The sequence below is a fragment of the Mus musculus genome, chromosome 1, assembly GCF_000001635.26.
Source record: "Mus musculus strain C57BL/6J chromosome 1, GRCm38.p6 C57BL/6J".
NCBI lineage: Eukaryota > Metazoa > Chordata > Mammalia > Rodentia > Muridae > Mus > Mus musculus.
In genome coordinates, this window is record NC_000067.6 from 87,504,485 (window position 1) to 87,531,396 (window position 26,912).

The 26,912-nt window shown below is 46.7% G+C and overlaps 1 protein-coding gene across 2 annotated transcripts in view; it reads right to left on the reverse strand.

Annotated features, from left to right (window-relative positions):
* Positions 1–26,912, reverse strand: part of Ngef (neuronal guanine nucleotide exchange factor) — a 97,042-nt gene that overhangs the window by 27,656 nt on the left and 42,474 nt on the right. The window contains exons 1-2 of one of the 2 annotated variants that reach the window (NM_019867.2): positions 5,609–5,878; positions 4,761–4,903 (exon numbers count right to left, since the gene is read on the reverse strand). In NM_019867.2, the coding sequence (NP_063920.2) occupies positions 4,761–4,903; positions 5,609–5,715 (250 nt within the window). In that variant the 5' untranslated portion in view covers positions 5,716–5,878. Of the gene's footprint in view, positions 1–4,760; positions 4,904–5,608; positions 5,879–26,912 lie in introns of those variants that run through there. The other variant, NM_001111314.1, reaches the window with a different exon arrangement.

Sequence of the window (26,912 nt, forward strand, 5' to 3'; positions counted from 1 at the left end):
AGGGTAGAAGACAAGCCCTGGCAGCTGGCTGGTGCTGGATCAATATTCAAGTAACCAGCTTAGAAAGTGGTCTGAAGGCACCATTGGTAGAAGCAAGGAACAGAAGGCTGGGGTGACAAAGAGATGTAAGTTTACTTGGGGTGGCAGGGGAGCCCCAATAGGCAGCTGGACACACTGGCATGGAGCTTTACCCAGGCATAAGGTTAAGTGGGATCCTTGCAAAGTTCTCCCTGTGGAGGCAGCATGGACATGGGGCACCATTCGTTCTCTGCGCAGCTTGGAAGTATGCAAACAGCAGAAAGGGGGGAAAGAGAAACTGATCACCGTGGGAATCCTGACAGCGGCTGGAGAAATTGCAGTCACTGGCGGGAGCCTCACAAATCCATCCCGCTGATTACATCATTTGCTTCCGGCACTCGGTGACTCTGTGACTGTACATCATGAAGCCTTTACAGCAAGGCAGGACAGCCCCAACTTCAGGGGATTCAGATCCGGTGTTTTTAATAGTTGTACTAGTTACAGAATGCAACATGTAGTTCACTGGCCGAAGGGATGCTAATGAGCATTAGAGTCGGAGCCAAACTCCACCCATAGCTGATGCGCTCCAAGGATAGTCCAATGTCAACACAGAAACCAGTTCAACATACACACATGCATGTCTGTGTATGTTGGAGTACACATGTGTGTGCATGTGTGTGTGCTTGCATGTGGAGGGCATGTGTCACTCTTCAGGTCCTGGACACCTTGGGTTTTTTTCTTTTTTTTCTTTTTTTCTTTTCAGACAAGATTCCATATTGGCTTAGGGCTCACCAAATAGGTTAGGCTAGCCGGCCAGTGAACCCCAGGGATACTCTTGTATCTGGATTACAGACATGTGCTGCCATGCCTAACTTTCAGTGGATTCTAGAGGTTAAACCCAAGTCCTCACTCTTGTGTGACCAGCATTTTGCCCCCTCCTTGGCCCTCCAAGCTAATTATCATCCAGTCGTCGTTCTGACGATATTTGCTGGAGCTTCCTCACGGTAACTTAGCAGAGTGGGTACTTAGTCATGGTTGAACACCTTTTAAAAATCACCATTTCCAAGCTTCCTGGAAGTGTCTAACTTAGCATGTTTTAAAGGCTCAGAAAGACACATGGCATAGCCAGCAAACTGCAGGCAAATACTACCCAAGACTTCTTGGTGGCACATGTGCTGGAAGGAGACAAAAATACCAGCACTGTGGGTAGCTGTGTTGGAAATGGTATTTCTGAAAGTGCTGCACAGTGGACGCCGCCTCTTCCCTGTCCCTTCCCACCCCTGCCTTCCACTGGGGAGGAGAGGGCTGGGCTGGACACTGTGTGCTCAGGGAAGTAGGTGGGGTCCGATGGAGGCTCTCACCAGTGGTGGTGGGCTCAGTACCTGCATTCGGTGCCATTGAGGGACAGAGGTCTGAATGCTCCCCCTCCCATCCCCAATCCCTATGAGGGGATCTAAAGCCCATGTGACAGTATTAGGAGGGAAGGCCTTTGGGGAATTGGGTTTCTTGGATGAGATTCATCAGAGGCTGGAGGGCTCTTCATTGTTCTGCCTGCCATGTGGGACTCCTTCATGATCCATGAAGCAGAGAGAGCGGCTCTCACTAGACACAGATCCACTGGGATTATTGGCTGGCAGCAGATCTCTGAGGGGAACCATCTAACTGTTTATACATTACCAGTGTTAAGATTGGGGTGTAGCATTTCCCCCTAAAGGCTCATGTGCTCTTTGGGTTGGTCTCCATGCCAAATGGTGGAGAGGGGCCTCAGAGAAGGTAATTAACAAACACAGGCCTCTCCTCTTGAACATTCCATCAGAGCTTTAGATCAAGAAGAGATTGTTCTAAAATCAACTGTCTGGCCCTAGACCTCTCTAGCTTCCCTCTCATGGTGTCGTCGCCTTTGATACCATTTCCTGTGTGTGGCATGGACCTCACTAGAGCTAACAGAAATGGATGGTCTGCTCTTACACCTAAAAATGTCCAGTAAATAACCTCTTTTCTATATAAAGTTCTTAGCCTCAGGTATTTTGTCACAATACATAATATACCAAGATATCCAATGCAAGGTATGGATTAATATACCAGCCAAGGAGACAGAAAGAGAGGATAAGGCCGACCCAGAACAGATCTAAGGGTTTCTTTGAAAGAAAGAAAGAAAGAAAGAAAGAAAGAAAGAAAGAAAGAAAGAAAGAAAGAAAGAAAGAGAGAAAGAAAGAAGGGGCTGGAGAGATGGCTCAGTGATTAAGAGCACTGACTGCTCTTCCAGAGGTCCTGAGTTCAATTCCCAGCAACCACATGGGTGGCTCACAACCATCTGTAATGAGATCTGATGCTCTCTTCTGGTGTGTCTGAAGACAGCAAAAGTGTACTCACATACAAAAAAAAAAAATCTTAAAAAAAAAAAGAAAAGAGAAAAAAAAAAAAAAGGAATCTGTAGTTAGTTGAATAATAGTGACCCCCAGAGGCCCATCTATTTGAATGCTTGGTTACCAATTGGTCAACTACTGGAAAGGATTAGGAGGTGTGGCCTTTATTGGAGAAAGTGTGTCACTGGGGGTGGGTTCTGACATTTCAAAAGCCCATGCCAGGCTCAGTATCTCTCCCTGCCTGCCTGTGGATCAGGATGTAGCTCTCTGCTACTTCTTTGGCTCATGCCTGCCTACCTGCTGCCATGCTCCCCGCCATGACGATAATGGACTCACTTCTGAACCAGTAATGAAGCCCCAATTAAATGTTTTCTTTTCTAAGGGTTGCCATGGTCATTGTGTCTCTTCCCAGCCATAGAACACTAAGACAGTAGCTATCTCCAGTAGACACATGAAGGCAAACTATCCTTCCTGCTATTACAGACCTTGGCTTGAAGATGTGGTGCCCGGAACTACAACAGATACCTTGTAACACAAAAGCCAAAGAAGGAAGGGAATGAAGAAAATGTAGCTGGGTGACTGTGTAGGGAAAAGAACCAACTCTTGAACTTTCTACCTCTTGAGGATTAACCAGGATGGATCACTCTCATTGCAGAAGACCGGTTGTTTCTGCATACTGTTACTTCCAGCCAAATACTCAACAGTGGCCATGTTAGACCATTCAAAGGACACCAGCTATACTCCAGCTCCTGCCATCCTGGGGTTACCATGATGAAAACTGTCTAACCATTTTTTCATAATCTTTCATTTTTATTTGTCTTAAATTCTAATTTTCATATAAATAGATTTATCTTGTGCCACTACTGTCCTCAAGGTTCAAGGTCTCATGGTTGTTTCCTATGTGTGCCAACAGTAAGCACACCTTCCCGTGGATGTTAACGTTCCCAGTCTAAGCTCCTGCTTATGGGATATGAAGGCAGAGTAGAGAGGCTTTGTTCTCTTACTGAAATGATCCTTACTGGGTCGGCCTTGTTCTGTTAGAAGGGGAGTTCCCAGCTCCTCCAGCTAAAGCGCCCTCTACCCAGCCGTTCTGCATCTATCTTCCTAAAGAGAAAGCAGTTTCCTTTAAATCTTCCAAGCCTACTTGTAAAGGGCAAGCTACTCAGTTATTATTTAACAAGCAATTTCTACATGCCAAGCACCATGTTAGGTGCCAGAGACAACGACGACACACTTACACCCCCAGCATCCTCAGCCTGACTGCTAGAGAACCACAGAGACAGAAACCAGAGTGGGTTCAGTTTACCCTCAGGCAGCGATGGATCTCCCAGCCTCCAGCTCTCTCCTCCCAGGGCCAGGGTAGGAAGCTCCCAGCTCAAAAGAGTAGCCTCCTTAAGAAGTCTCCCTACAGTTGGGCCTGCTCCACTTCAATTCTGGAGACATTGTGTCCCTTACAGGGTTTGGCAGTGGGAGATAATCATTACGCGTCATATTTTTAAAATCTAAAATTTGTATTTAAAAGAATAGATTGCTGATGGCTTTGAGAACATCCCAGAATATTTTCAAAGCAGCTAGCATCGTTCCTGGATTAACAAGAACCGGTCACAGGTGGCCCTGGGGATAACAGGAGGAACAGTTTGATGTCAGGAGCAGTTTAGAAGTACAAATGCCTCAAACCTCCAACAGCTCACAGAACTTCCTCTCAGCTCTGGAGGAGCAGGACCCGCTAAGTGCCGTTCCCTAGGACCATCCTGGCAGCCTTTTGGAAGAGTCTTCTGGGTGGGGGGCAGGGGGCAGGAGGGGGGACGCAGAATGTACTCGGGCCTCTTTTGCTTCTACTCATGTGTTCAGGGCCAGCCTTGCTCTACCCAGAGCTTCCCAGTACAGCTTTAATTCCTTGGCTACCTTCCAGGTCCTCCTAGGACCTCCCTGTTGAGGTCAAGGAAGACTTCATTCTCTCTCTCCAGCTACTCCATTCTGGAAACAACGTTTTCTACAGGAAAGGGCTGGACCAAGAGTGTTCTCCAAGAGACATCAAGATCAATACCCACTGCTAAAGCCCAGCATAGAGTCTCAAGCTCATAACCCTGGAACTCAAGTTCTCAGGCAGGAGGTGAGGTCCAGGCTAGCCTGGGCTACTGAGTAAATTCCAGGCCAGCCAGGGTTGCAGTGTGAGACTCAGTCTCACAAACACACCACAATCCCAGCTAAATTAGCTCAGTGGTGCAGCACTAATAAAACTCGGCAGTTCTGCCTAGGAAACCATTAGAACTAGTCATGTCAAAAGCCGCATGCCAGTCAGCCCAGCAGCCAGGGTCCCCTGGAAGCCACCAGGCTCTCATGGTCCAAACGAGTCGCTGCCTGCCCTGGACCCACCTATTTGTTCAATGAGGTTTCTCCAGGAGTCGGCGGGAATGGGATGGATCATCTGCAGGGCCTCCGTGAGAGTGGTGGGGCTGTCGGTGAGGGCTGGGCACTCCTCGGGTGTGGTTCCATTTCCAGGGGTGGAGGATGACTCGCTGCAAGAGAAGGAGGAGAGCGACGGCTGTTTATTTTTAAGCAACGACACACCTTGGCTAGATCGCAAGAGGCGACTGTCGGTCAGCACAAGCGGCTGCTGCCTGGAGGGTACTGCCCCTAAGAGCTTCCAAGCCAAGGGGGGCCACAGTGGCCGCCACGTGTCCGGACCGGGCGAGCCCGACAAACCCTTTTTGTCACCATACCAGGGCGCGACGGGGTGATTCACTCCTACACCAGTCCGCCCAAACCTTCATGTTTTTCGAGCTCGCGGACAGGCGTCGGAAAGTTGGCGTACCCTAGCCGCTGCACAGCGCGGAAGGCCGCCCCAACGGGTCCTGCCAGCCCGCTGCCACCCCACTCCCTTAGCCGTCCCGTGCCCCCTGGCCCCACTCGAGGCTCTGTCCTCCAGTTCCAGAGACTGGGAGCGCAGAGAGGGGCGAAGGGCGGGACGCGCACACTCTGGGCGTCCAGGGACAAGGTGCAGGAGGCCATCCCACGCTGGGACTGGGTGCTAGTGACCTGGAACAGGACGCACGGCTCTCCCAGGGGGAAGGTCCGTCGGATTAGAGTTAGTGGGGGGCAGCAGGAGCCCGGGGGCCGAGGACCCGGATAGGCCGCAGGGGTCCGAGATCATCGCCTAGGGAGCGAGTGTGAGGGAGTACGTGGGGACATTGCGCGGGGGCCGGGATACAGCGGGTCCTCACCTGCCCGGCAGGTGTCCCGCCGCCGAGTCGCGCGTGTCGCTCTCCGAGGTGGAGCTGTCGTGGTCCACGGCGCAGGCGGCGCTGAAGGCTGCAGCCAGCAGCTCCATGGGGACCAGCGACCGGGTAGGCTCAGGGGCTGGTGGGGAGCCGCGCGGGGGGCCCAGGGCCCAGCCGGGGGCAATGCGCGGGCTCTGAGTGAGGTCGCAGCGCGCGCGGCTCAAGCCGGAGCTGCCGCCGCCGCTGCTGTAGAGCGCTCCCGCGGACGAGCGCGCGCCTGGAGGCTCCCGGGGTTGCCACGGCAACGGGGGAGGCGGGCGGGGCGCGCGCGGCGGGGGCGAGGCCGGCGGCGGCGAGGTGGGGGCGCTAGGGCCGGGTGCACCCGGACCAGGGGGCGGTGACTCCCCACATGGACCGGAGCCGCGCAGCGCCTGCCTCCCCCGCGGCCGCCGGGTGCCGGGAGACGCGGGGACAGAGGGAACAGAGCTGCCTCAGCCTATCTCCCCTCTTGCCAGTGGGTCGTTTTTCATAGCTCCGCCCCGGGTTTCTTGAAGGGGAGGGCGAGGCGACCCTCTGTCCCATCCCTTGCCCATTACAATTCAGTCTCCTAGATCATGCTTTGGGAATATATGCCCTCTACTCCCAGTTGGAGAGAAAACAGTTATTTCTCCTGCACTCTTGCTCTTGACTCTCAGGTGTGTGTGTGTGTGTGTGTGTGTGTGTGTGTGTGTGTGTGTGTGTGTGTGTGTGTGAAACCCCCCCACCACCACCACCACTGCAGACGTTTTTCCTGAGTGGGTCTTTCTGCTGGACCAAATCTTTCCCAGCGACCCCCAAACGCTGCCAGGAGGGAGTTAAGGAGAAGTTTCCAGAAACTGCAGTAGGATTTCCCTACCCACAAGTAGATCTGCACCCTACTGTTTGTTAGCTAGTACAGCGCTCAGATAAAACGAGAGGATAAGGAGAGAAATATCTCAAGTCAAGAGTAGTGTGGCCAGTTCTGTAGGTACCTGAGGGTGAGGGTGGGACACAGTGTTCCCCAGCATGGCCCCCTCCACACTCCACCTGTGGGCATTGGTTATAAGGAACCTGTTCCTGGGGGTTTGAGGCAGCTGTGTTTATTGGTTTTTCTGGTATATGAGTATTTTGCCTGCATGTATGTATGTGACCAATGTGTTTGACTGGTACCTTTCAAAATCAGAAAAGAGCGTTGGATCCCTGGAACCGGAATTATGGAATTATTGGAGTTACATGGTTGTGAGCCACCATGTGTGTGCTGGCAACTGAACCTGGGTTCTCTGCTAGAGCAACATGTGTTCTTAACACCTGAGTTGTTGCTCCAGCCTCAAGTGTTGCTTGTTCTTGGATGAGTAGGTGGGAGGCACAGCGGCTGGGACTCAAGAGAAACAGCGATGGCTTTGGGAAGGGAGGGTTGTTTTATTTGGAAGGGGCAATGGTTAGTTTAATTGCCATATGACACAGCCTAGCAAGCAACCACAGAAGAGAGTCTGAAGGAGGGCTTGTCTACATCAGTCATGTCTGTGGGGAATTGTCTTGACTAGGTTAATTGAGGTGGGAAAACCCAGTCTACCTTTGACTGTGCCATTCCCATAAACGGTGTTAGACAGAAAACCAAACCAAACCAAACCTGAGCTAAGTGGTGTAAGCATGCATATGCTCCTGTCTCTTTTCTTGATTGTGGATGTGTTGTGACTGGCTGCTTCAAGTCCCTGCCTTGACTTGAGCTAAAATAAACCCTTTCTCTCCTAAATTACTTTTGGTCTGGGTGTTCTGTCACAGCGACAGATAAGAAAGCAAAGCAGGAGGGATCTGTCATCCCCAGGTTGCAGGAGCTGACATAATCCCCCATCTCTCCCTGACTCAATGTGAGGAGAGGATTAGAGATGGCAGAGAGCCCTCTGAATCTGGACATTGAAACTCACCCGTGCTTTCCTGAGGCACAGTTCTCTCAAGGCCTTATGGGAGTTGAAATACAAGCCTCCCACCCCCTGGGTCTTTTTCCCAAGCCCTGCCTTTGTGATTCCTCCTGGGTGTGACTCCACTCAACGCCTTCCCTTTACAACTCTGGTCCATAGCCATCCTCATCACTACCATCCCGGGCTCTGCTCTGGCTGCCATGAGGACCTATCAGAGATGGGTAGTCTTCCGCACAACTGGAGCCTACCTTAGTACCGTCTGAGGTGTGGCTGGGTGAGCTCTGGTATGGCAGACTATTGATTTCTCATTGCCTTCTGCCAGAAAGGGAGGGAGGGTGTTCTTTAGGATTTTCTAATCTCATTTGTGAGGAATTCACCCTCATGTTGTAGAAGCTTCCCAAAGGCCTCATGTCCTAATAGTGTCATATTGGGGGGCACTCATGTCCTAATAACGTCATATTGGGGAGGGGGTACTTGTTTCAACATGTGAATTTTGGGAATACAAGCATTCAACCCATAATATTCTCCCATTGGAGCTCCTCCCGCAACCTAAATTTATTTCTGGACACTCAGACTACACTTCATAATCCAAACAACACAGTAGTTAACCATTCCCAGCATCAACCTTAAAGTGTTATCTACATCAAGTATTGTGGGGAGCATAATTCAGTGGTGTAGTGCAAGGCCCTGAGTTGGATGCCTGTTCCTGGGGAAAAAGAAAAGCCAACAATAAAGAGTTAACTATGGTTAAGATTCAAGGTCTGGCTTATCCTCAGGTAACATTTCTCATCTGAAACCAAACATGATGTGACCTCTAACTATAGTACTGGGATAAGTGGGAATCAGTGCCCTAGTTACAGAAGGGAAGAAAGAGGTGACATGTCAGAGTCCTAGTATGATGCTAACAAAGTTTCCAGAAACAAAGAAGATTCACCATGAATGTGGGGAATACCATCAATGGGCCAAGGTCCCAGGTTTAATGAAAAGGAGAGAGTTAGTTGAGCCGTTTCGTTCATCTCTGTACTTCCTGGTTGTGATGCAATGTAGCCAACTGCTTCATACTCCTGTGGCCACCAGGACTTCCCTACCACTTTAGACACCACCCTCAAACTGTGAGCCCCTTGAACTGTGAGCCAAAACAAAGCCTTCCTTCCTGAAGTTGCATTTGCTGGGGATTTTGTTTTGGAAGCAAGAGCAGTAGCTAAAACGTCTGGTCAAAGACAATTCCCTGAGGCTTGGGCATGGCTCTCTCTGGACTGTGGCTCTGCCTTGCACATCACTGGAGGGGTGGCCTGGTCCTACCTTGAGATCACCTAGTGGCAATGTTGTCTTGCTGCTTGTTGGGGGCTGGCTCATGCTGTGGCTCTCTATGGCCTGTAACCACGCCCCACCAGGGTTTGCAATGCCCAGGCCACAACTCTTTCTGTGTATGTAGGTGTCCTTAGAGATGAGAGCAAAGCAGTTGTTCTCAATCTTCCTAACACTGCAACCATTTAACATAGTTCCCTATGTTGTGATAACCATAAAATTCTTTTTCTACTACTTTATAACTGTAATTTTTCTATGGCTATGAATAATAATGTAAATATCTGATATTCAGGATATGTGACCCCATTGAAAGGGTCATTTGACCCCCAAAAGCCATAGCAACTCCCAGGTTGAGAACCACTAGAGCAGAGGCAGCTCTACCCTAGCCTATGTACTCTGCTCTGTCACTAGCCCAGGGTTAGCCTGAGAGTTAGCCTCGACTTCTGTGCATCCTTGCATGTGCTAAGGGCTTACTACATCTCCACTGGTTCTCCCCCACCCCCACCCCCACCCCCACCCCCACCCCAAACCCTCAGAGCAGTCTCTTTTCCTTGGTATATGCACCATTAAAAGTCTTTTCTCTTGGGAGCTCTGGGCCATGCTGGTTGCCTGCCTAACTCCAGGTTCATTGATAAACCTGCTTCAAAGGAATACAGTTGAGATAGAGCAGAACCCCTGATGTGTTCCTTTGTCCTCCATGCACAGATACACAGACAGAACACACACAACATACACACAACACACGCACACATGCCACTTACTCAATACATACATAAATAAAAATAATTTAAAAATACTTTCCCTCAATTAGTCTTAGTCTTTCTCACTGAGGGTCCTCTTCTTGAGCTGGGGGTTTGATTTTAAACATTCTATTACGAGATCCTGAACTCCCCAGAGAAAGCCTGCTCTCTTGCAAAAACAGCTTTCGATGAAGCCATTGCTGAACTTGATACATTAAGTGAATTCCAAGGATCTAGCAGTTACTCAGTCTCACGCAGCAAGCAGGCGAAGGAGCAAGAGCTAGAGCTAGACTCCCTTCTTCCAATGTCCTTATATTGTCTTCAGCAGAAGGTGTAGCCCAGATTAAAGGTGTGTTCCACCACACCTTTAATCCCAGATGAAAGGCATAGCCCAGATTAAAGGTGTGTTCCTTAAACTCGGAGATTCAATCTTCTGGAATCCATAGCCACTATGGCTCAAGATCTTCAAACCAAGATCCAGATAAGGATCTCCAAGCCTCCAGATAAGGGTCACTGGTGAGCCTTCCAATTCCGGATTGTAGTTCATTCCAAATATTGTCAAGTTGACAACCAGGAATAGCCACTACAATCCACCCCTTGTCAACTTGACACAAATAATATCTCATGTTCACATGAAACAATAACAAGGTTGTGAATACGCCTAACATGATATAACTATCCCTCGTACAATCGCAAACGCATTAGTAAATTTACAGTGGGCATTCATGGAGTTCTGTGACCTGAAGGCAAAGGTCAGCCTCCTACTGCAGTCATAGCTTCCCAGGGTCCTGCTACCCCTAGCTTTCTCCAGGCCTTTGGGTGCATGCTTTGCTAGGCTTGTTAAAAACTGTTCCCTCCTCTAGGGCTTTTGGTGATGTCCTCTAAGACTCCTGGGAAGGGAGTCTAAAGGGAGGGTTAGTTAGATGAGGCTGGCCCCTGGAGGACTGTCTTGAATAACTTAATTCATGTGGGGAGACCCAGCCTGAGAGCAGGGCTGCTATTTGACTTGAGACAACTGTGGGAAAGGTTGTCCCCCACCAGGTCCCCTCCCCTTTATCACCAGCAGTGGCTACTCGGCCCCATGGTGCTCTGTGAACCAGGTATCCCTAGGAAGAGCATTTCATGGCAGTGAGCAGGGCCTGCTGGTTTGCCTGGCTCTGTCCCTTGAATCTGACGTGACACGAAGTGGGAGCTGTCACCTTCACACGCCGCTGCACCGAAGAATAAAGATTCAACTTTTCTACACAATCCAAAAATACCACGGTGAAATTACATACATTAACATGAATATAATAAAATCTTCCAGTTGAAAAATAAGCTAAAAATATGCTCCTAATTATAAAATCAGTTTAGAGACTCACTGAGTTCTGAGACATGTAACCTTAAGCTAAATTCCCCGTGTTCTAATTCCCATCATATTAGGGCTTATTAGGCAGGCTGTTATTAAAATCTCTACTTCACTGACATTTTGCTCTGAATCATTCACAAAGCAAAGCACTAAGGGATATTTCAGATGTTTATATCTGGCTGGCACACAGTAGGTTCTCTACATGTGTGTGAATAATTTAATGATAGATTTTTTTTAAAAGAAATATTTAGCATTTTTAGACAATTTGTCTAAGAGTTATTTATGTCTTCTTTTAGGTTATAAGTGTTTTCTTTTTTTCTTTATGTGGCAAACCTCAGCATTCAGGCATCTTTATGCTTTCTGAGCTCCAGGTCTCATTGGTGACGCATAGCAGATTTGGAAGCATATTGTCATGGCCAGTGTGGTGGTTGGAATGTACTTGGCCCATGGGAAGTGGCACTATTAGGAGGTGTGGCCTTGTTGGAGGAAGTGCATCACTGTGTAGGCGGGCTTGGAGGGCTCCTAGTGCTCAAGCCCTGTCCAGCTTGGGAGAGGGAGCATCCTCCTGGCTGCTTGTAGAAGCTAGTCTCCTATTGCTGCCCTTGTTTCAAGATGTAGAACTCTCGACTCTTTCAGCACCATGTCTGCCTGGATCCTGCATGCTTCCCGCCATGATGATAATGGACTGAACCTCTGAACCTGCAAGTCAGCCCCAATTAAACGTTTTCTTTTATAAGAGTTGCCTTGGTTATGGTGACTCTTCACACCAATAAAACCCTAACTAAGACAGCTAGTGCCCTAATTGTCAACTTGACACAATGTGGAGTCATTGGAGAGAAAAAGCCTCATTTGAGGAATTGTCTATATCTCCTTGGTCTGTGAGCAGATCTGTGGGAGGTTGTATTGATTATTAACTGATGTGGGAGAGTGAAGCCCACTGTGGGCAGCAGAGTTTCTCAAGCAGGTGGTCCTGGTCCTTAAAAGCTAGTTAAGTATGAACCAGGGAGGAAGCCAGAGAGCCAGCCAGCAAGCCATATTCCTCTATGGTTTCTCTTCAAAATCCTGCATGAATTCCTGCCTTGGTTTCCATTAATGATGGATCATAACCTGGATGTGTAAGAAAAAAAATCCTTTTCTCTCCAAATTGCTTTTGTCAGTGTGTTATTACAGCAAACAAGATGAAACCAGAGTAGTTTAATTCTCAACTAAACCCAAGAATCACCTGGAAAGGAAGCTCTAGGAAGGGATGGTTTAGATCAGGTTGGCCCATGGAGGAGTGTCTTAATTGACTTCATTGATGTGGGAAGACCCAGCCTGAAAGTGGGCCCACAATTCTTTGTAATAAAGTAGAGGAAACTGGCTGGGTACGGAGCCTGAATGATTTTACTCTCCCTGTCCTCACTCCTGATTGTGGATGTGATGTGGCCAGCTGTTCCTGATGCTTGCACATTCCCACAGTGATGGACTGTGAGCTGAATAAACCCTTTCTCTCCTAAGTTTTTTTTTTTTTTTTTTTAATCGGGGTATTTTTTATCATGGCAACAGAAAAGTGAATAGGTCGCACACATCATCCTAAATCAAGGTGAGTTTTGTGGAATAAGGAACCACAGTTTATTTTTTCCAAATAGGGAACTAAATTCAGGGTCTCTTGAATGTTAGGCAAGCAAACACATTACCTCTGACCTGCATAAAATCTGAAGTCAGCTTTCTGAGTAGCTATCAAGTTATTGTGTCCCCAAGGCTCTGGTAAGGTCCTGTGGTTGGACTTTTCCTCACTCCCACCCTTCCTTCCTTCTTTCATATGCATGTTGTCATTCTTTGCCCAAGAAAGTTAGCACTGTCCCACGTTCCACAGGGGAAGAGAAGACCATGGGTGTCTATCTGTATGGAAGTCCCTTGGCTCCAACCTGCCCATCTCAGTCCCTCTGTTGATTTGAATGTGTCCTTTTATGGTAGCCACCACAATGTGAGTTTTATAGCCATCTGTGGAGTGCATGAGTGCTTCTAGCAAATTATTCAAGCTGAGAGTAGACTCGCAGACCCCTGGTTGACTCGTGGCTAGCCCCTGGGTTTGCATTAAAGTACAGCAGCCACTTTTCCTACTAGCCTTCCCTGCTGTTCTTCCCTCTGCTCCTATCTCTCCTGAAGACACCCACCTTGTGGGTTTCCTCCAGCTTTCTCACCCTACACACCTGATTCCCTCAATGGCTCCCCAGTGCCTTGCTGCCAACTCATTGTATGGTAATATCAATAAAGCAAATGGTGATGGGGTCATTTCTGACAGCTCCACAGCTGGGCCCTTAGTATCTTCTGATACCCCTGAACTTCTTGGGGATCATTGTGAGCTATGACTATGTTACTTATCTATGCAACCCCCGCCTCCCGCACATCTTGGGGCTACTGAGGGAGATTATCAGTAAATACAAGGAATGCAATTAGGTGTGTGCTGAGAGGCCTGGCTTTAGGCTTTCTTCTTCTGTGATACCACACCAGTGGCACTTGCATTGCATCTTGGGTATCTTTGCCCAAAGGCTCCTTCACTGACTTTATTGGGAAGGAGTTGACAGCTCCTAGGATGAGTGCCTCCCTCCCTCAGCCAAAAGGAGGTAGTGTGATTTGTTGTGAGAAGCCCTTGAGCCCATTCTACCTGGATGTGGTCCCTCTGAATAGTACTTTGCTTTGGTTTTTTACCCTTCTCAACATGGTTGCTATGGAGAGAGGTTGTGCTTTTGGCCAAATAGGGGAAAGGCCGTTAAGAACACAGACTGCTCTTCCAAAGGTCCTGAATTCAATTCCTAGCAACCACATGGTGGCTCACAACCATCTGTAATGAGATCTGACGTCCTCTTCTGGTGTGTCTGAAGACAGCTACAGTGTACTCATATAAATAAAATAAATCTTAAAAAAAAAAGAAAGAAAGAAAGAAAGAAAGAGAGAAAGAAAGAAAGAAAAGAAGAGCCTTGTCCATTCATAAAGTAAACTTGAAAAGATGGCATGTAGTTAAGAAAATGAATCATTAGAAATCCTTCCTTAAAGGTTGCCAATAACTGAATTTTAAATAACAAGCCATAGGCCATGGAGTAACTTCTAGTTTTATTTTGAAACAATCACTTTGCTCTTGCCATCCTGTTTTCCTTGACTGTTCTGCTCAGTGCTCAAGGGCTCGGGGTCTTGTAGAAAGATCAGCATGTTTTTTGAAGGAGATGAGCCATGTTAGAGACCTAGGGAGGAGGTGCTGTATCAAATGCTAAGTCTCAGGTCCTTGCCTGCCTCTCATGGGCTGAGAAAATGGTTCTCCTTCCTGGAATTCAAAGCTTGGTAAGCAGATGTTTCAAAGAAAAAGTGTGACCTGTCAAAAAGCATCTGAGAAACACAACAATAGGCTTTTCAGTGCGGAGATGTTGGTCGCTGTGGCACGCATGGAAGCCCCAGAGTGCCCCTGGCGGGGTGGGAGTGTGAACCTTCCTGAGGGCAACTGGGTAACTCTGTACTGCAAATCTGTGATTGTTCCTGCTCTACGGAGAAGACAGTCTACTTCTAGGAATATATCCAATAAACTATTATGTCTGTGCAAAAGAAATAGCTGAAAGGATATGCTATTTATAACTGTAGCACTTAGAGCCACATAAATATCCAGTTAGTGAAGATTGACTGTGCGTGTGTGTGTGTGTGTGTGTGTGTGTGTGTGTGTGTGTGTGTATGTGTGAGTGTGTGTACACGCACGTGTGCATGTGCTCATCCATGTGTGGATGGAAGCCTGAGGTCAATGGCAGGTGTCTTCTTGAGTTACTGTCCCTATCTATCTATCTATCTATCTATCTATCTATCTATCTATCTATCTATCTATCATCCATCTATCTATCTGTCTGTCTGTCTGTCTGTCTATCTATCATCTATCTATCATCTACCTATCTATCTATCTATCTATCTATCTATCTATCTATCTATCTATCTATCATTCATCTATCTATCTGAGACAGAATCTCACTGAACCTGAAACTCACTGACTAGGTTATACTGGCAGATCAGCAAGGGCCAAGGAATCCTCCTGTTGTGCCCAGTGTTGCTGTGATCAACTTCCCACATGAGTGTTGAGGGTTTGAACCCAGGTTCTCCTGCTTGCATGAAAAGCACTTTATCAACTGTTCTCTGCACCAGTTTACTGTTTAAATAGTGACATATCTGTCCAATGGAATACTGTATGGTTAGAATGATTTTAGACTAATACTTAATAATCTGAAAAGATGCCTATATATTTTAATAAGATATATAGATGCTTATATCATTTTATAATTTTGTTATGGTGTCTGGTTTGGCTTGATTTTGTTTCATAGATAGGCTCATACTCTGTTGCCCATGCTAGCTTGGAATTCACAATGTAGACCAGGCTGGACTTGAACTTGGTGTTCTTCATTTTTTTACCTCCTCTCCCCCAAGTGCTGGATTACAAGCATGAACTGCTACATCCTATTTATTTTGCTTATAGGTTGACTTTTAAGCATGTATATGTCCTTTTAAATAAAAGGAGCCAGTGGGGTGTCTCAGCGGCTAAGGACACTTGCTGCTGGAGCCTGAAGACTGAATTGAATGGTGGAAGGTGGTGAGTGGCCCTATCCCTGCACGTGACACAAGCCCACACACAGTAATAATAAAAGAATTCCTGGGGGTTGGGGGATTGCAGGAACAACCACAGAAAGTACTGCACCATACTTGTAGCTGGCTGTAGGGGTTCAGAGGGAATTTTCTTCTTTGTACTCGTGTGTTTAAATTTTTTTTTCTCTACAATAAATGTGTCACTTACATAATAAGGAGAAAAGTTACTTTAAAACAACATTAACCTTTTGATGTGCATAAATTTAGAGTCTGAGTTGATAGGGCGCTGTAACTACGGGAGCTCATGATGAACTGGGAAGGGCAGGGCTGCTTCCGAGTCGCTCAATTTACCTGAGAAAAATATCTCAATCTGTCACATCCATCAATCTCTGAAAAAAAAAAAATTTTTTTTCCAGAGAATCATGAAGCCAAATTTTACAGTGAGCTATTTCCTGGCATTCACAGTGTTAAGGCACTTACCAGATATGCTCATCTGTCTGGCTTTAAAAAAAAAAAAAAAAGTCCCTTTTCCAGAAATTGCCCTTTTCTTTCCAAAAATTTTAGTGTAGGAGTTCTAATCAGAACACTGCTTCCATTTCAGCCAGAGCAGGCTCTCACTGTCTCTCAATAAAGGGGGGGGATCCTCCAGCACCCCAGACTTAGGTTCTTCCTGCCCACTTGGCAGATGCCTCCCACTTCAGAAGCCAGCCCCCCCCCCCCCCAAGTCTCCAGCTCTAGAGACAGAGCTGGGAGCTCTTAGGGCTCTCATCTTCATCTCTCCTGACTGGAAAGTTAACTTGCTGCCCTAATATAGTGCTTAGAGTGGAGGGATGGCTTGACTGATTCTACCCCCTCCCCGGGCTGCCAAGCGGGGTACCTGGCGTACCCCCCCCCCCAGGATCTTTGTATATCTGCTGATTGAGGCAGATCTGGGGGAGGGGGCCCTCCTAGTACTCCTCAGCAAAACAGCCACAAACACCATCCTACAAACCCTTTCCTTGTAGCCGCTTTGCACGGCGCTCTCCTCCCAGCTTCCTTGAAAGAGAAGAGTCCCTTTAGCTAACACACTATTATTTTCCAGGGACAAAATCTGTTTGCCAACAAGAGCTGCTGTCGCACTCCTGGTTTTCTCCCCGCTGCCTGTTTGTTCCTTCCCGGGACTGACCATTGGCTGCTTTCTGTTCTTCTCAGGCTGTGCCTTATTTTTCCATGCAGCCTGCTAAGTTCTTGCTGTTTCTAAAACATTGCTCCTTGGAGTGGTTCTGCTTCGTGACAGTCTGAGGGCTTTCCCGGCTTAGCTCTCTCAGGCTAAAAGGCTCTTTCTTTTTCTTTCTTTCTTTCTTTCTTTCTTTCTTTCTTTCTTTCTTTCTTTCTTTCTTTCTTTCTTTCTTTCTTTCCTTCCTTCCTTCCTTCCTTCCTTCCTTCCTTCCTTCCTTCCTTCCTCCTTCCTTCCTTCCTTCCTTCCTTCCTTCCTTCCTTCCTTCCTCTCTCTCTCTCTCTCTCTCTCTCTCTCTCTCTCTCTCTCTTTGTGGGGGTCTCAGAGGAATATCCTTGGCACAGTCTTCTAAGTGCAATTGTCATTTGTTCTTGAGAAAGGAGCCTCAGCTGTCAATGACTGTGTGTCCTCTACAAAGTTATGGGCTCTTCCCAGGAGAGGGGCAAGTCTGCTCCACAGGAGTGAGTCAGAAAAATGACAGCACAGAATGGAAAATTCCTTCCCTTCAGGAGCACCTTGGAGCATGCCTGTCCAGTCTACAGCCAAGCCCTGGATCTGGTCTGGCACACCCCCGTGCTCCTTGTGGGTGGCCATCACTCCAGCCTCTTAAAGCTAAAACAACCCCAGTTGTCTTCATTGAAATCTATTGTGATTATTAAAGCAAAACTGAGAAGTATGCACCAACACACCCTTTGGTTTTGAAGACAGATCATTCAGCCTTTTATGGAGGGGAACTGAGCAAAAACTTCTAGAAGTATCCATGAGTTTATCCCAGAAATTCTATACTAGGGTTTTCCCTGAAGACTTAATCCTAGAATGCAGAACAAGGCACACACCAAGTTAATTTGTTGCAGCTTTGTCTTTCGGTGCTCTATGTTAGAAACAACCTAAATCCCCACCTAAGGAGACTGGTTGGACAAACCATATAGCTTCATACAACCAAGTGCGATGCTACTGTAGAAATGAGCATGAGAAACGGGTCACCAAATGGAGCTGGTCTCCAGAGTTGAGCTGAAGAAGCAAGGTGGGAAAGAGTGTGTGCAGCTGCTGTTGTAACAGAACTGACTCAGAAGATGTTAACTGGATGGAAAGCAACATGGTAAAAGCAACAGCTGGCAAGCCTAATGACCTGAATTCAGTCCCCAGGACCTACAGTAGGAGGTGAGAACTGAGTCCTGCAAGTGTCCCTCTGACCTCCATATGCACACTGTGGCATATGCATAAACACACATATAATAGGGGCTGCCATCTTTTGAGTCTGTTCAATGTCTTTCAGTTTATATATTTAATACCTCCCCTTCTCTCCCTTCTTCCCTCCCTCCTTCCCTTTCCTTCCTCTTAGATATGTATTTCTTCACTCCCCGCCCCCAGGGATAACTAGTAAAAATGACTGCTTCCAGAGCATCAGGACACAGACTAAGACTTTCCTGATTGTAACTTTTGACTTGTAGGTATTTTGAATACACACACACACACACACACACACACACACACGAGAGAGAGAGAGAGAGAGAGAGAGAGAGAGACTAATATATATGCAGTGACTTGGTTACATCTTGGACCACAGTGCCCCCTGTGATGGTCTGGGGACATCAGGAGCATTTGTGCATGGCCAGACGTTGGCTTTACTATGGGGTGAGTGTGACAGACCACTGTGACCATGTACGGGGTCATCCTTACTCGCAGGAGCTGTATGTGGAAGGAGGGGTGTTTAGGGGTGAAGACTTGGGAGTCTTGTGCACTTTCACATAACTCAGAGAAAACAAAGAATGGAGAAAGATGGAACTCAAATATAAAAGAGGCTGCCATCTTTTGAGTCTGTTCAATGTCTTTCAGTTTATATGTTTAACACCTCCCCCCCTCTCTTCCTTCTTCCCTCCCTCCCTCCCTCCCTCCCTCCCTTTCTTCCTGAAATGGGCTTCATTCACCCTATGTGAGTGTTTTCTCATGAGCTAATGTCCCCAGACTTTTGGTTGTTGTTGTTTCTGGTTTTGTTTTGGTTTGGTTTTGGCCACTTTTTATTTTGAGACAGAGTTTCTCTAAGTTACCCAGGGTAACCTTGACCCTGCTTGTAGCCCACTCAGTCCTTGATGTAGATTTTTGCCATGTCCCCCTCAGTCCCTGTTGTAGTTGGGATTACAGGTCTATACCACCATGACTCTCCTATTTAAAAGCTTTCTTTGTAAAATCTGGAGAAGCTTAGCATGGTGATATATTTCTGTAATCCAAGCATTTAGGGACCTCGAGTTTGAAGCCAGACTGAATTACACAGTTGAAACCCCGTGACAAAAATAAACCAATAGGAGCCATTAAGATAGCTCAGCCGGTAAAGGAGGCTTGGTGCCAAGCCTAATGTCTTGATCAAATACCATCCCTGAAACCTATATGGTGGAAAGTAAGAGCTGATGATTCCTGCAAGCTGTCCTCTGACTTAGGCACACACACACACGCACACACACACACACACACACACAAACATTAACAAAAAGTCAGGGAAGGGCAGAGAGTGTGGTTCTGTGGGTCTCATTCCACACCTCAAAAGTCAAAGCTGGGGTTAGAGGTCTGAATAAAGGAATGGCACCTCTGGTGTAGAGGCCTCACCTCCAGTCAAGCAGTAAGCACTGCCATGCAGAGGGTTCAGGGATGAAGGGTGAAGAGCTTTGCCTAGTTCCCAGCCAGACTCAGGAGCTCTGGGTACCAGCGCTCACTGGAACATGGGCCCCATGAAGCAGGGCTGCTTCCTGTCCCCTCGATTCTCTGCTAAGTCAGTAGTGCAGTACAAAGCCTCCCACAGTGGGTGCGCACGGCGAACAACTGTGGTCAAATGAAGCATCTCAGGGCTGAGCCTCCACATCTGGCCTCTGAGCACTTCATCTCCACGGCCTCTTAGTCGAAGATTAGGAGCAGTTCTTATTGCTTTTCTACATTCAGACCTCGGGCAGCTCTAGACAGTTTGTACCTAATCTCTATTCTCTCCACAGTGCTCTTTCCGGTATCAGAGCTTTGTTTCTGAAGTGCTAGTTTGCTCAATGAAATCAATGTCTTGCTTTTTTTTTCTCTACTCATGAAGCTGGTTTGTAGCCTGGTGAATAATCTTTTCATGTCTTTTTCTGGTTGCGAGCTTTGGATGTTTATGTTTTTCCGACGGATTTGTAAACACAGTGTGTTGTGCTGTTTCCATGAATATTTTACATACATTTTTAACATGACCCACTTCCTGGAAAGGAACTAGCTTCTAAGACTCTGTGAATCAAGAGAGCAAAGAGGGCCAGGTATGGTGGCACATGGCTGTTCTGCCAGCACCTGGGAGGCTGGGGCAGAAACGTCACAAGTTCAAGGCCAGCCTGAGCTACATAGCTGCACAGCAAGGTCTTGTCTCAGATAAACTGACTGACTGACAGACAGACAGATAGACAGAAACATAATAAAGAAAAAGGCAACAATAGGAGTTGCTTGGTGTGTGCTTAATGTGGGCTGAGGTCCAGCTGTGTAGTATCCATCCTTTATCGCACCCCCACTTATCCTGAGGGTGAAAACTGGAGAGAAGGGCACCCCATAGGTCTTGTGGTCCAGCCCTTTCCTCTGTGCTGGCAAGGCAGCTGAGTTGCAGAGACCTCTGTTGAGTCATTACAGGTCCAGTGACAGGATTAGGGAGACTGCCAGAGCCAGTGTGATCCGAAACTGTTGTTATCAAACCTAGACCTCCTCTGGTCTGACTTTTTTTTTTTTCCATGAATATGTGATTGTGTCAACACGCTTCAGAGGAACATGGAAGGGGCCACAGCTGACTTTACACTGCTGGCAGCTCTGGGATGACATTATTATTAACCAAATGACTGTTGTGACGCCCCAGCAGGTCAGGCTTCAGGCCTTGCATGTGGCTGTGATTGACCTGGGAAGCCCACTCACTATCCTTAGGCCCAAGAGTCAGATTCTGAGAGTGGCTGATGGTTCTCCCAGGCCCTTCTGGAAAGGCCGCTAAAGAATTTGCTTTGTTTAGTTGGGTGTGGTGGCACATCCCCTTATCCCAGCACTGGGAGGCAGAGGCAGGTGGATCTTTGAGTTCAAGGCCAGCCCTAGTTCTAAGATAGCCAGGACTATAGAGAGAAAACCTGTCTTGAAAAACAAAAACCGAGTTGGGCATGGTGGCGCATGCCTTTAATCCCAGCACTCGGGAGGCAGAGGCAGGCGAATTTCTGAGTTCGAGGCCAGCTTGGTCTACAAAATGAGTTCCAGGACATCCAGGGCTACACAGAGAAACCCTGTCTCGGGGGAAAAAAAAAAAAGAAAAAAAAAAAAAACCAAAAAACAAAAACGGGGCTGGTGAGATGGCTCAGCAGTTAAGAGCACTGACTGCTCTTCCAAAGGTCTTGAGTTCAAATCCCAGCAACCACATGGTGGCTCACAACCATCCGTAACAAAAATCTGATGCCCTCTTCTGGAGTGTCTGAAGATAGCTACAGTGTACACACATATAATAAATTAATTAATTAATTAAAAAAAAAAGAAAAACAAAAACAACAAGCAAAACAAAACAAAAAGATTTTTGTTTTGTGGTCACTCATCTTAGTAGCCTGGCAAATGCTTTTTGAAAAATAATTGGATCAATTATATATTTGAATTTATCTGCTTCTGTTTTCTTGGTTCAATAATCATCTTTGCGAGTTGTGAGAATGAAAGAACATCTTTCAGAACCTGATAATGCTTTTTTTTTTTTTAATTTTAAGGAGGCAGAGTCCAATACAGGTGTGTCTTGAGTCGGATTCCTGTGAGGTCCAGGTACAAGAGATTCACTAAGGCAGAGCTTCTAAAAGCCTATGAAGGTACTGAAGCAGGCACAGGGAGAAAGAAGCCTTGCTTGGACGCCATCTTGAAGGCCTGGTCTTAGCTGCTCCCAGGAAAGCACAGACTCCCCCTCAGGGTTCATTCCCACCTGGTTTAAAGATATGGACCGTGGACAGCAAGCTAGTCTAAGGTCTGTGAAGACAGCCAACTGCAGGGATCCCGTTGACAGGGACCAGGAAGAGCGGAGCTCGGAGAGATACAGTACTCAGCATCATTGGCTTATAAAGAATCTCCTTCTATTTCTTTTCTTTCCAAAGATTCATTTATTTTATGTATATGAGTACACTGTGGCTGTACAGATGGTTGTGGGCCCTCATGTGGTTGCTGGGAATTGAATTTTTAGGACCTCTGCTCACTCCAGTCGGCCCTGCTCACTCTGGTTGGCCCTGCTCGCTCAGGTCAACTCGGCTCGCTCAGTCCCTGCTTGCTCTAAGCCAAAGATTTATTTATTTTATACATAAGTTCACTGTAGCTGACTTCAGATGCACCAGAAGAGGGCGTCAGATCTCATTATGGGTGGTTGTGAGCCACCATGTGGTTGCTGGGATTTGAACTCAGGATCTTCAGAAGACCAGTCAGTGCCCTTACCCACTGAGCCATCTCTTCAGCCTGCCTTCTATACTGCCAATATATTGTTTATTGATCACCATAAAAATAGCCCAAAAGTTTGCATTTATTCTCTTCATTGGCTTCTGCGGACCATGAAGCCCCTGGTTCAGTCTCTCACAAGCTTGTGGGCAAGCTGCTGGAAGGCTCTTCAGGCTCCTCTTCCAAGTTCATGTGCCTGCCTTTGGCAGGAAGTCTCTGCCATCTCAGCCTTCCTCATCACCAACAAGGCCTTCCCTGGGCTGCCACGAGAAAGACACACACACACACACACACACACACACACACACACACACACACTGCCTTGCAGAGTTAGCCAGGATTGATATCTTTCAGGTCTTGCTGTTATTACAACAGTCACTAAACTCCATCCAGTCTTGTGGTCGGCTGCTCTTGGGTGTGAATACTAGGCTTCGAGGCCCCTGTGGGTCAAGCTGAATTGGGCTTCTGCACGATTCTTTAGTTTTTGCTAGAAAGGTAATGAAGGCAACTTGCGAACACTCCAAGGAGCAGGCTGTCTCTAACCTGCTCAGGGGAGTTGTAAGCTGAGCTGGGCGTGCCAGGTCCCTCCTATGGTTCTCCGAAAACCAGCCACCTGCTATTTGATGGTCTGTCTTGAGTGGAGCACAATCTCATTTCTTTTCCTTATACACAATTAGCTCTCTCCAGGCCAGGGTAAGGCAGGCTTTCCGGCACCCACGTGACCTTGCAACCTGGCAAGACTTGAATCTTGGCACGGTCATTAAACTCAGCCAAAATAGAGCATGTTATTATTCCATGCCGCAGAGTCGAGGTCTTAATTTAGAGGTTTGACAATTGCATGACGGGCAGTGTCGGGATCCAGGACTGACAGCACCAATTACTCCAGTCAGAGAGAAAAGAAGAAATGGGAAGAGGTCATATTCCCCCTCAGGGCGCAGTGTGCAGGCTGAGTCCTGGAACCCCCCAGGATGCTGCAGGTCATGTTTGTTGCTCCTTTTGGTCTCTACAGCACTCTCCCAAATCTCTAACACAGGGCAGCAATCCCAAGACATTAGTCAAAGGTGAACTAAGGAAGTCTCCCATGGGTTCTTGTGCTACAAGAAAAATGTGGCCCTAGGGACTCTGAGTGTCAGTGTTTCATGGGTCTCTCACCACAGGCTGGGGGCACAAAGCTGGAAACATAGCTCCTTGTCCACACTTCCACAAGAGGAGAAGGCTGGAGGAAAGGGGGAAATGATTTGGTTCCTATATGTAGCCCAGATGCCTGGTACAGCACAGGACAAGGACCCAAGTTCCTCAAGACGTGGGCTATGAAGCCTTGAAGGGCCTTAGCGGGGCTCTAGGGGAGGGGAGGCAGTAAGAGAGTGGGGCTAAAGCCTTAAGCTTGTTTGCCTGGTGGTATGGGCAGGTCTTTAAACATATGGCTATTAGCTGGTCATGGTGGTGCACATCTTTAATCCAAGGCAGAGGCAGGTGGATGTCTATGAGCTCAAGGCCAGCCTGATCTACACAGGGAGTTCCAGACCAAGCAAGATTGCATAGTGGGACCCTATCTTGAGGCACAAACAAAATCAACAGCAAGAAGGTCTGTCAAGATGGCTTAGTTAGGTGCTTGCTGAGCAAGCATAAGGACTTGAGTTCAATCCCCCAGAACCCCTAAAAGAGTTGGGTGTGCCAGATATACCTAGAACACTAGTGTATGTCGGGAGGGGAAGGACACAGTGACAGAAGGGTTCCTGACATCTGGCTGAGTTAGTAAGCTCTAGTTTACTGAGAGACAATGGAGGGACATTAAGGAAGACACTGGAAATTAATGTCTGTCCTACATATGTCCTGCAACCAGTGGGTCATTCTTAGCCACATATTGAACTTAAACCTATCCTGAGCTACATAAGACCCTTTTAAAAAGTCAGACTGACAATAAAAACAGCCAGAGGAACACCAATAAGAGCCAGAAATGTGTTTCTAATTCCCAGATTTATGAAGCATATGTAAGAGCCGTGCCATTTGACGATGGAGATTCTGGCTATTCTGCCTTCAGGACTTCATTATTTATCAAGCACTGTGATATGGTTAAGACCTTTGACAAGAACATCCTTTTTTCAATCCCTCAGAACACTGATAATACTTTCAAAGTCGTAAACTTTCTCTATCAGTGGGGCTCACCTGCTTTTTGTTTGTTTGTTTTGTTGTTGTTGTTGTTTGCTTGTTTATTTGTGGGTTTGGTTTTTCTTTTTTCAGTTTTTTTGTTTTTGTTTGTTTTTGGTATAACTTTTCCTGGAATTTCCATTCTCAATATGGACAGGTAAAAAACAATGGGTTCTCTGAATATGGAACCTGTGCTCAGCCTTCTACTCTTTACCCTCACAACACCATTCCTACTGGGAAATGCTTTTGGTTGTCTGTCCCCATACCCCAACCCCCACCCCCAACTCCCCTGACTGTCCTGAAACTCACTTTGTAGACCAGGCTGGCCTTGAAGTCTCACAGAGATCTGCCTGCCTCTGCCTCCTGAGTGATGGCATTAAAGGCGTGCGCCACCACGTCTGGCTAACTATTCTGTTCTCTGAGCCTGCCATCTTCTTGTTGCAAAGTGTTGGATCAGTGATCAATTGCCTTGAACTTGCCTTTGACAAGGGACTAGCGTACTGAATCCTGATGGTGTTCAAATAGCTTTGATTTGAGTCTTCTGCTCCACAACTAACATGCTAGGAAATTAAAACCAGAGGAGGGTTGGCATGCAGCCTTTCCTTTAAACTGAAAGATACTTAACTGTTGCTATTAGCATGAATGTCTTTATAAAAGTTTAAGATGTAGGATTGAAGTCACAAATAATATAAAATATCTTGGCGTGACTCTAACTAAGGAAGTGAAAGATCTGTATGATAAAAACTTCAAATCTCTGAAGAAAGAAATTAAAGAAGATCTCAGAAGATGGAAAGATCTCCCATGCTCATGGATTGGCAGGATCAACATTGTAAAAATGGCTATCTTGCCAAAAGCAATCTACAGATTCAATGCAATCCCCATCAAAATTCCAACTCAATTCTTCAACGAATTAGAAGGAGCAATTTGCAAATTCATCTGGAATAACAAAAAACCTAGGATAGCAAAAAGTCTTCTCAAGGATAAAAGAACCTCTGGTGGAATCACCATGCCTGACCTAATGCTTTACTTTAATTGTGATAAAAACTGCATGGTACTGGTATAGAGACAGACAAGTAGACCAATGGAATAGAATTGAAGACCCAGAAATGAACCCACACACCTATGGTCACTTGATCTTCGACAAGGGAGCTAAAACCATCCAGTGGAAGAAAGACAGCATTTTCAACAATTGGTGCTGGCACAACTGGTTGTTATCGTGTAGAAGAATGCGAATCGATCCATACTTATCTCCTTGTACTAAGGTCAAATCTAAGTGGATCAAGGAACTCCACATAAAACCAGAGACACTGAAACTTATAGAGGAGAAAGTGGGGAAAAGCCTTGAAGATATGGGCACAGGGGAAAAATTCCTGAACAGAACAGCAATGGCTTGTACTGTAAGATCGAGAATTGACAAATGGGACCTAATGAAATTCCAAAGTTTCTGCAAGGCAAAAGACACCGTCAGTAAGACAAAAAAGATCACCAACAGATTGGGAAAGGATCTTTACCTATCCTAAATCAGATAGGGGACTAATATCCAACATATATAAAGAACTCAAGAAGGTGGACTTCAAAAAATCAAATAACCCCATTAAAAAATGGGGCTCAGAACTGAACAAAGAATTCTCACCTGAGGAATACCAAATGGCAGAGAAGCACCTGAAAAAATGTTCAACATCCTTAATCATCAGGGAAATGCAAATCAAAACAACCCTGAGATTCCACCTCACACCAGTCAGAATGGCTAAGATCAAAAATTCAGGTGACAGCAGATGCTGGCGTGGATGTGGAGAAAGAGGAACACTCCTCCATTGTTGGTGGGATTGCAGGCTTGTACAACCACTCTGAAAATCAGTCTGGCGGTTCCTCAGAAAATTGGACATAGTACTACCGGAGGATCCAGCAATACCTCTCCTGGGCATATATCCAGAAGATGTTCCAACTGGTAATAAGGACACATGCTCCACTATGTTCATAGCAGCCTTATTTATAATAGCCAGAAGCTGGAAAGAACCCAGATGCCCCTCAACAGAGGAATGGATACAGAAAATGTGGTACATCTACACAATGGAGTACTACTCAGCTATTAAAAAGAATGAATTTATGAAATTCCTAGCCAAATGGATGGACCTGGAGGGCATCATCCTGAGTGAGGTTACACATTCACAAAGGAACTCACACAATATGTACTCACTGATAAGTGGATATTAGCCCAAAACCTAGGATACCCAAGATATAAGATACAATTTGCTAAACACATGAAACTCAAGAAGAATGAAGACTGAAGTGTGGACACTATGCCCCTCCTTAGAATTGGGAACAAAACACCCATGGAAGGAGTTACAGAGACAAAGTTTGGAGCTGAGATGAAAGGATGGACCATGTAGAGACTGCCATATCCAGGGATCCACCCCATAATCAGCATCCAAACGCTGACACTATTGCATACACTAGCAAGATTTTATCGAAAGGACCCAGATGTAGCTGTCTCTTGTGAGACTATGCCGGGGCCTAGCAAACACAGAAGTGGATGCTCACAGCCAGCTAATGGATGGATCACAGGGCTCCCAATGGAGGAGCT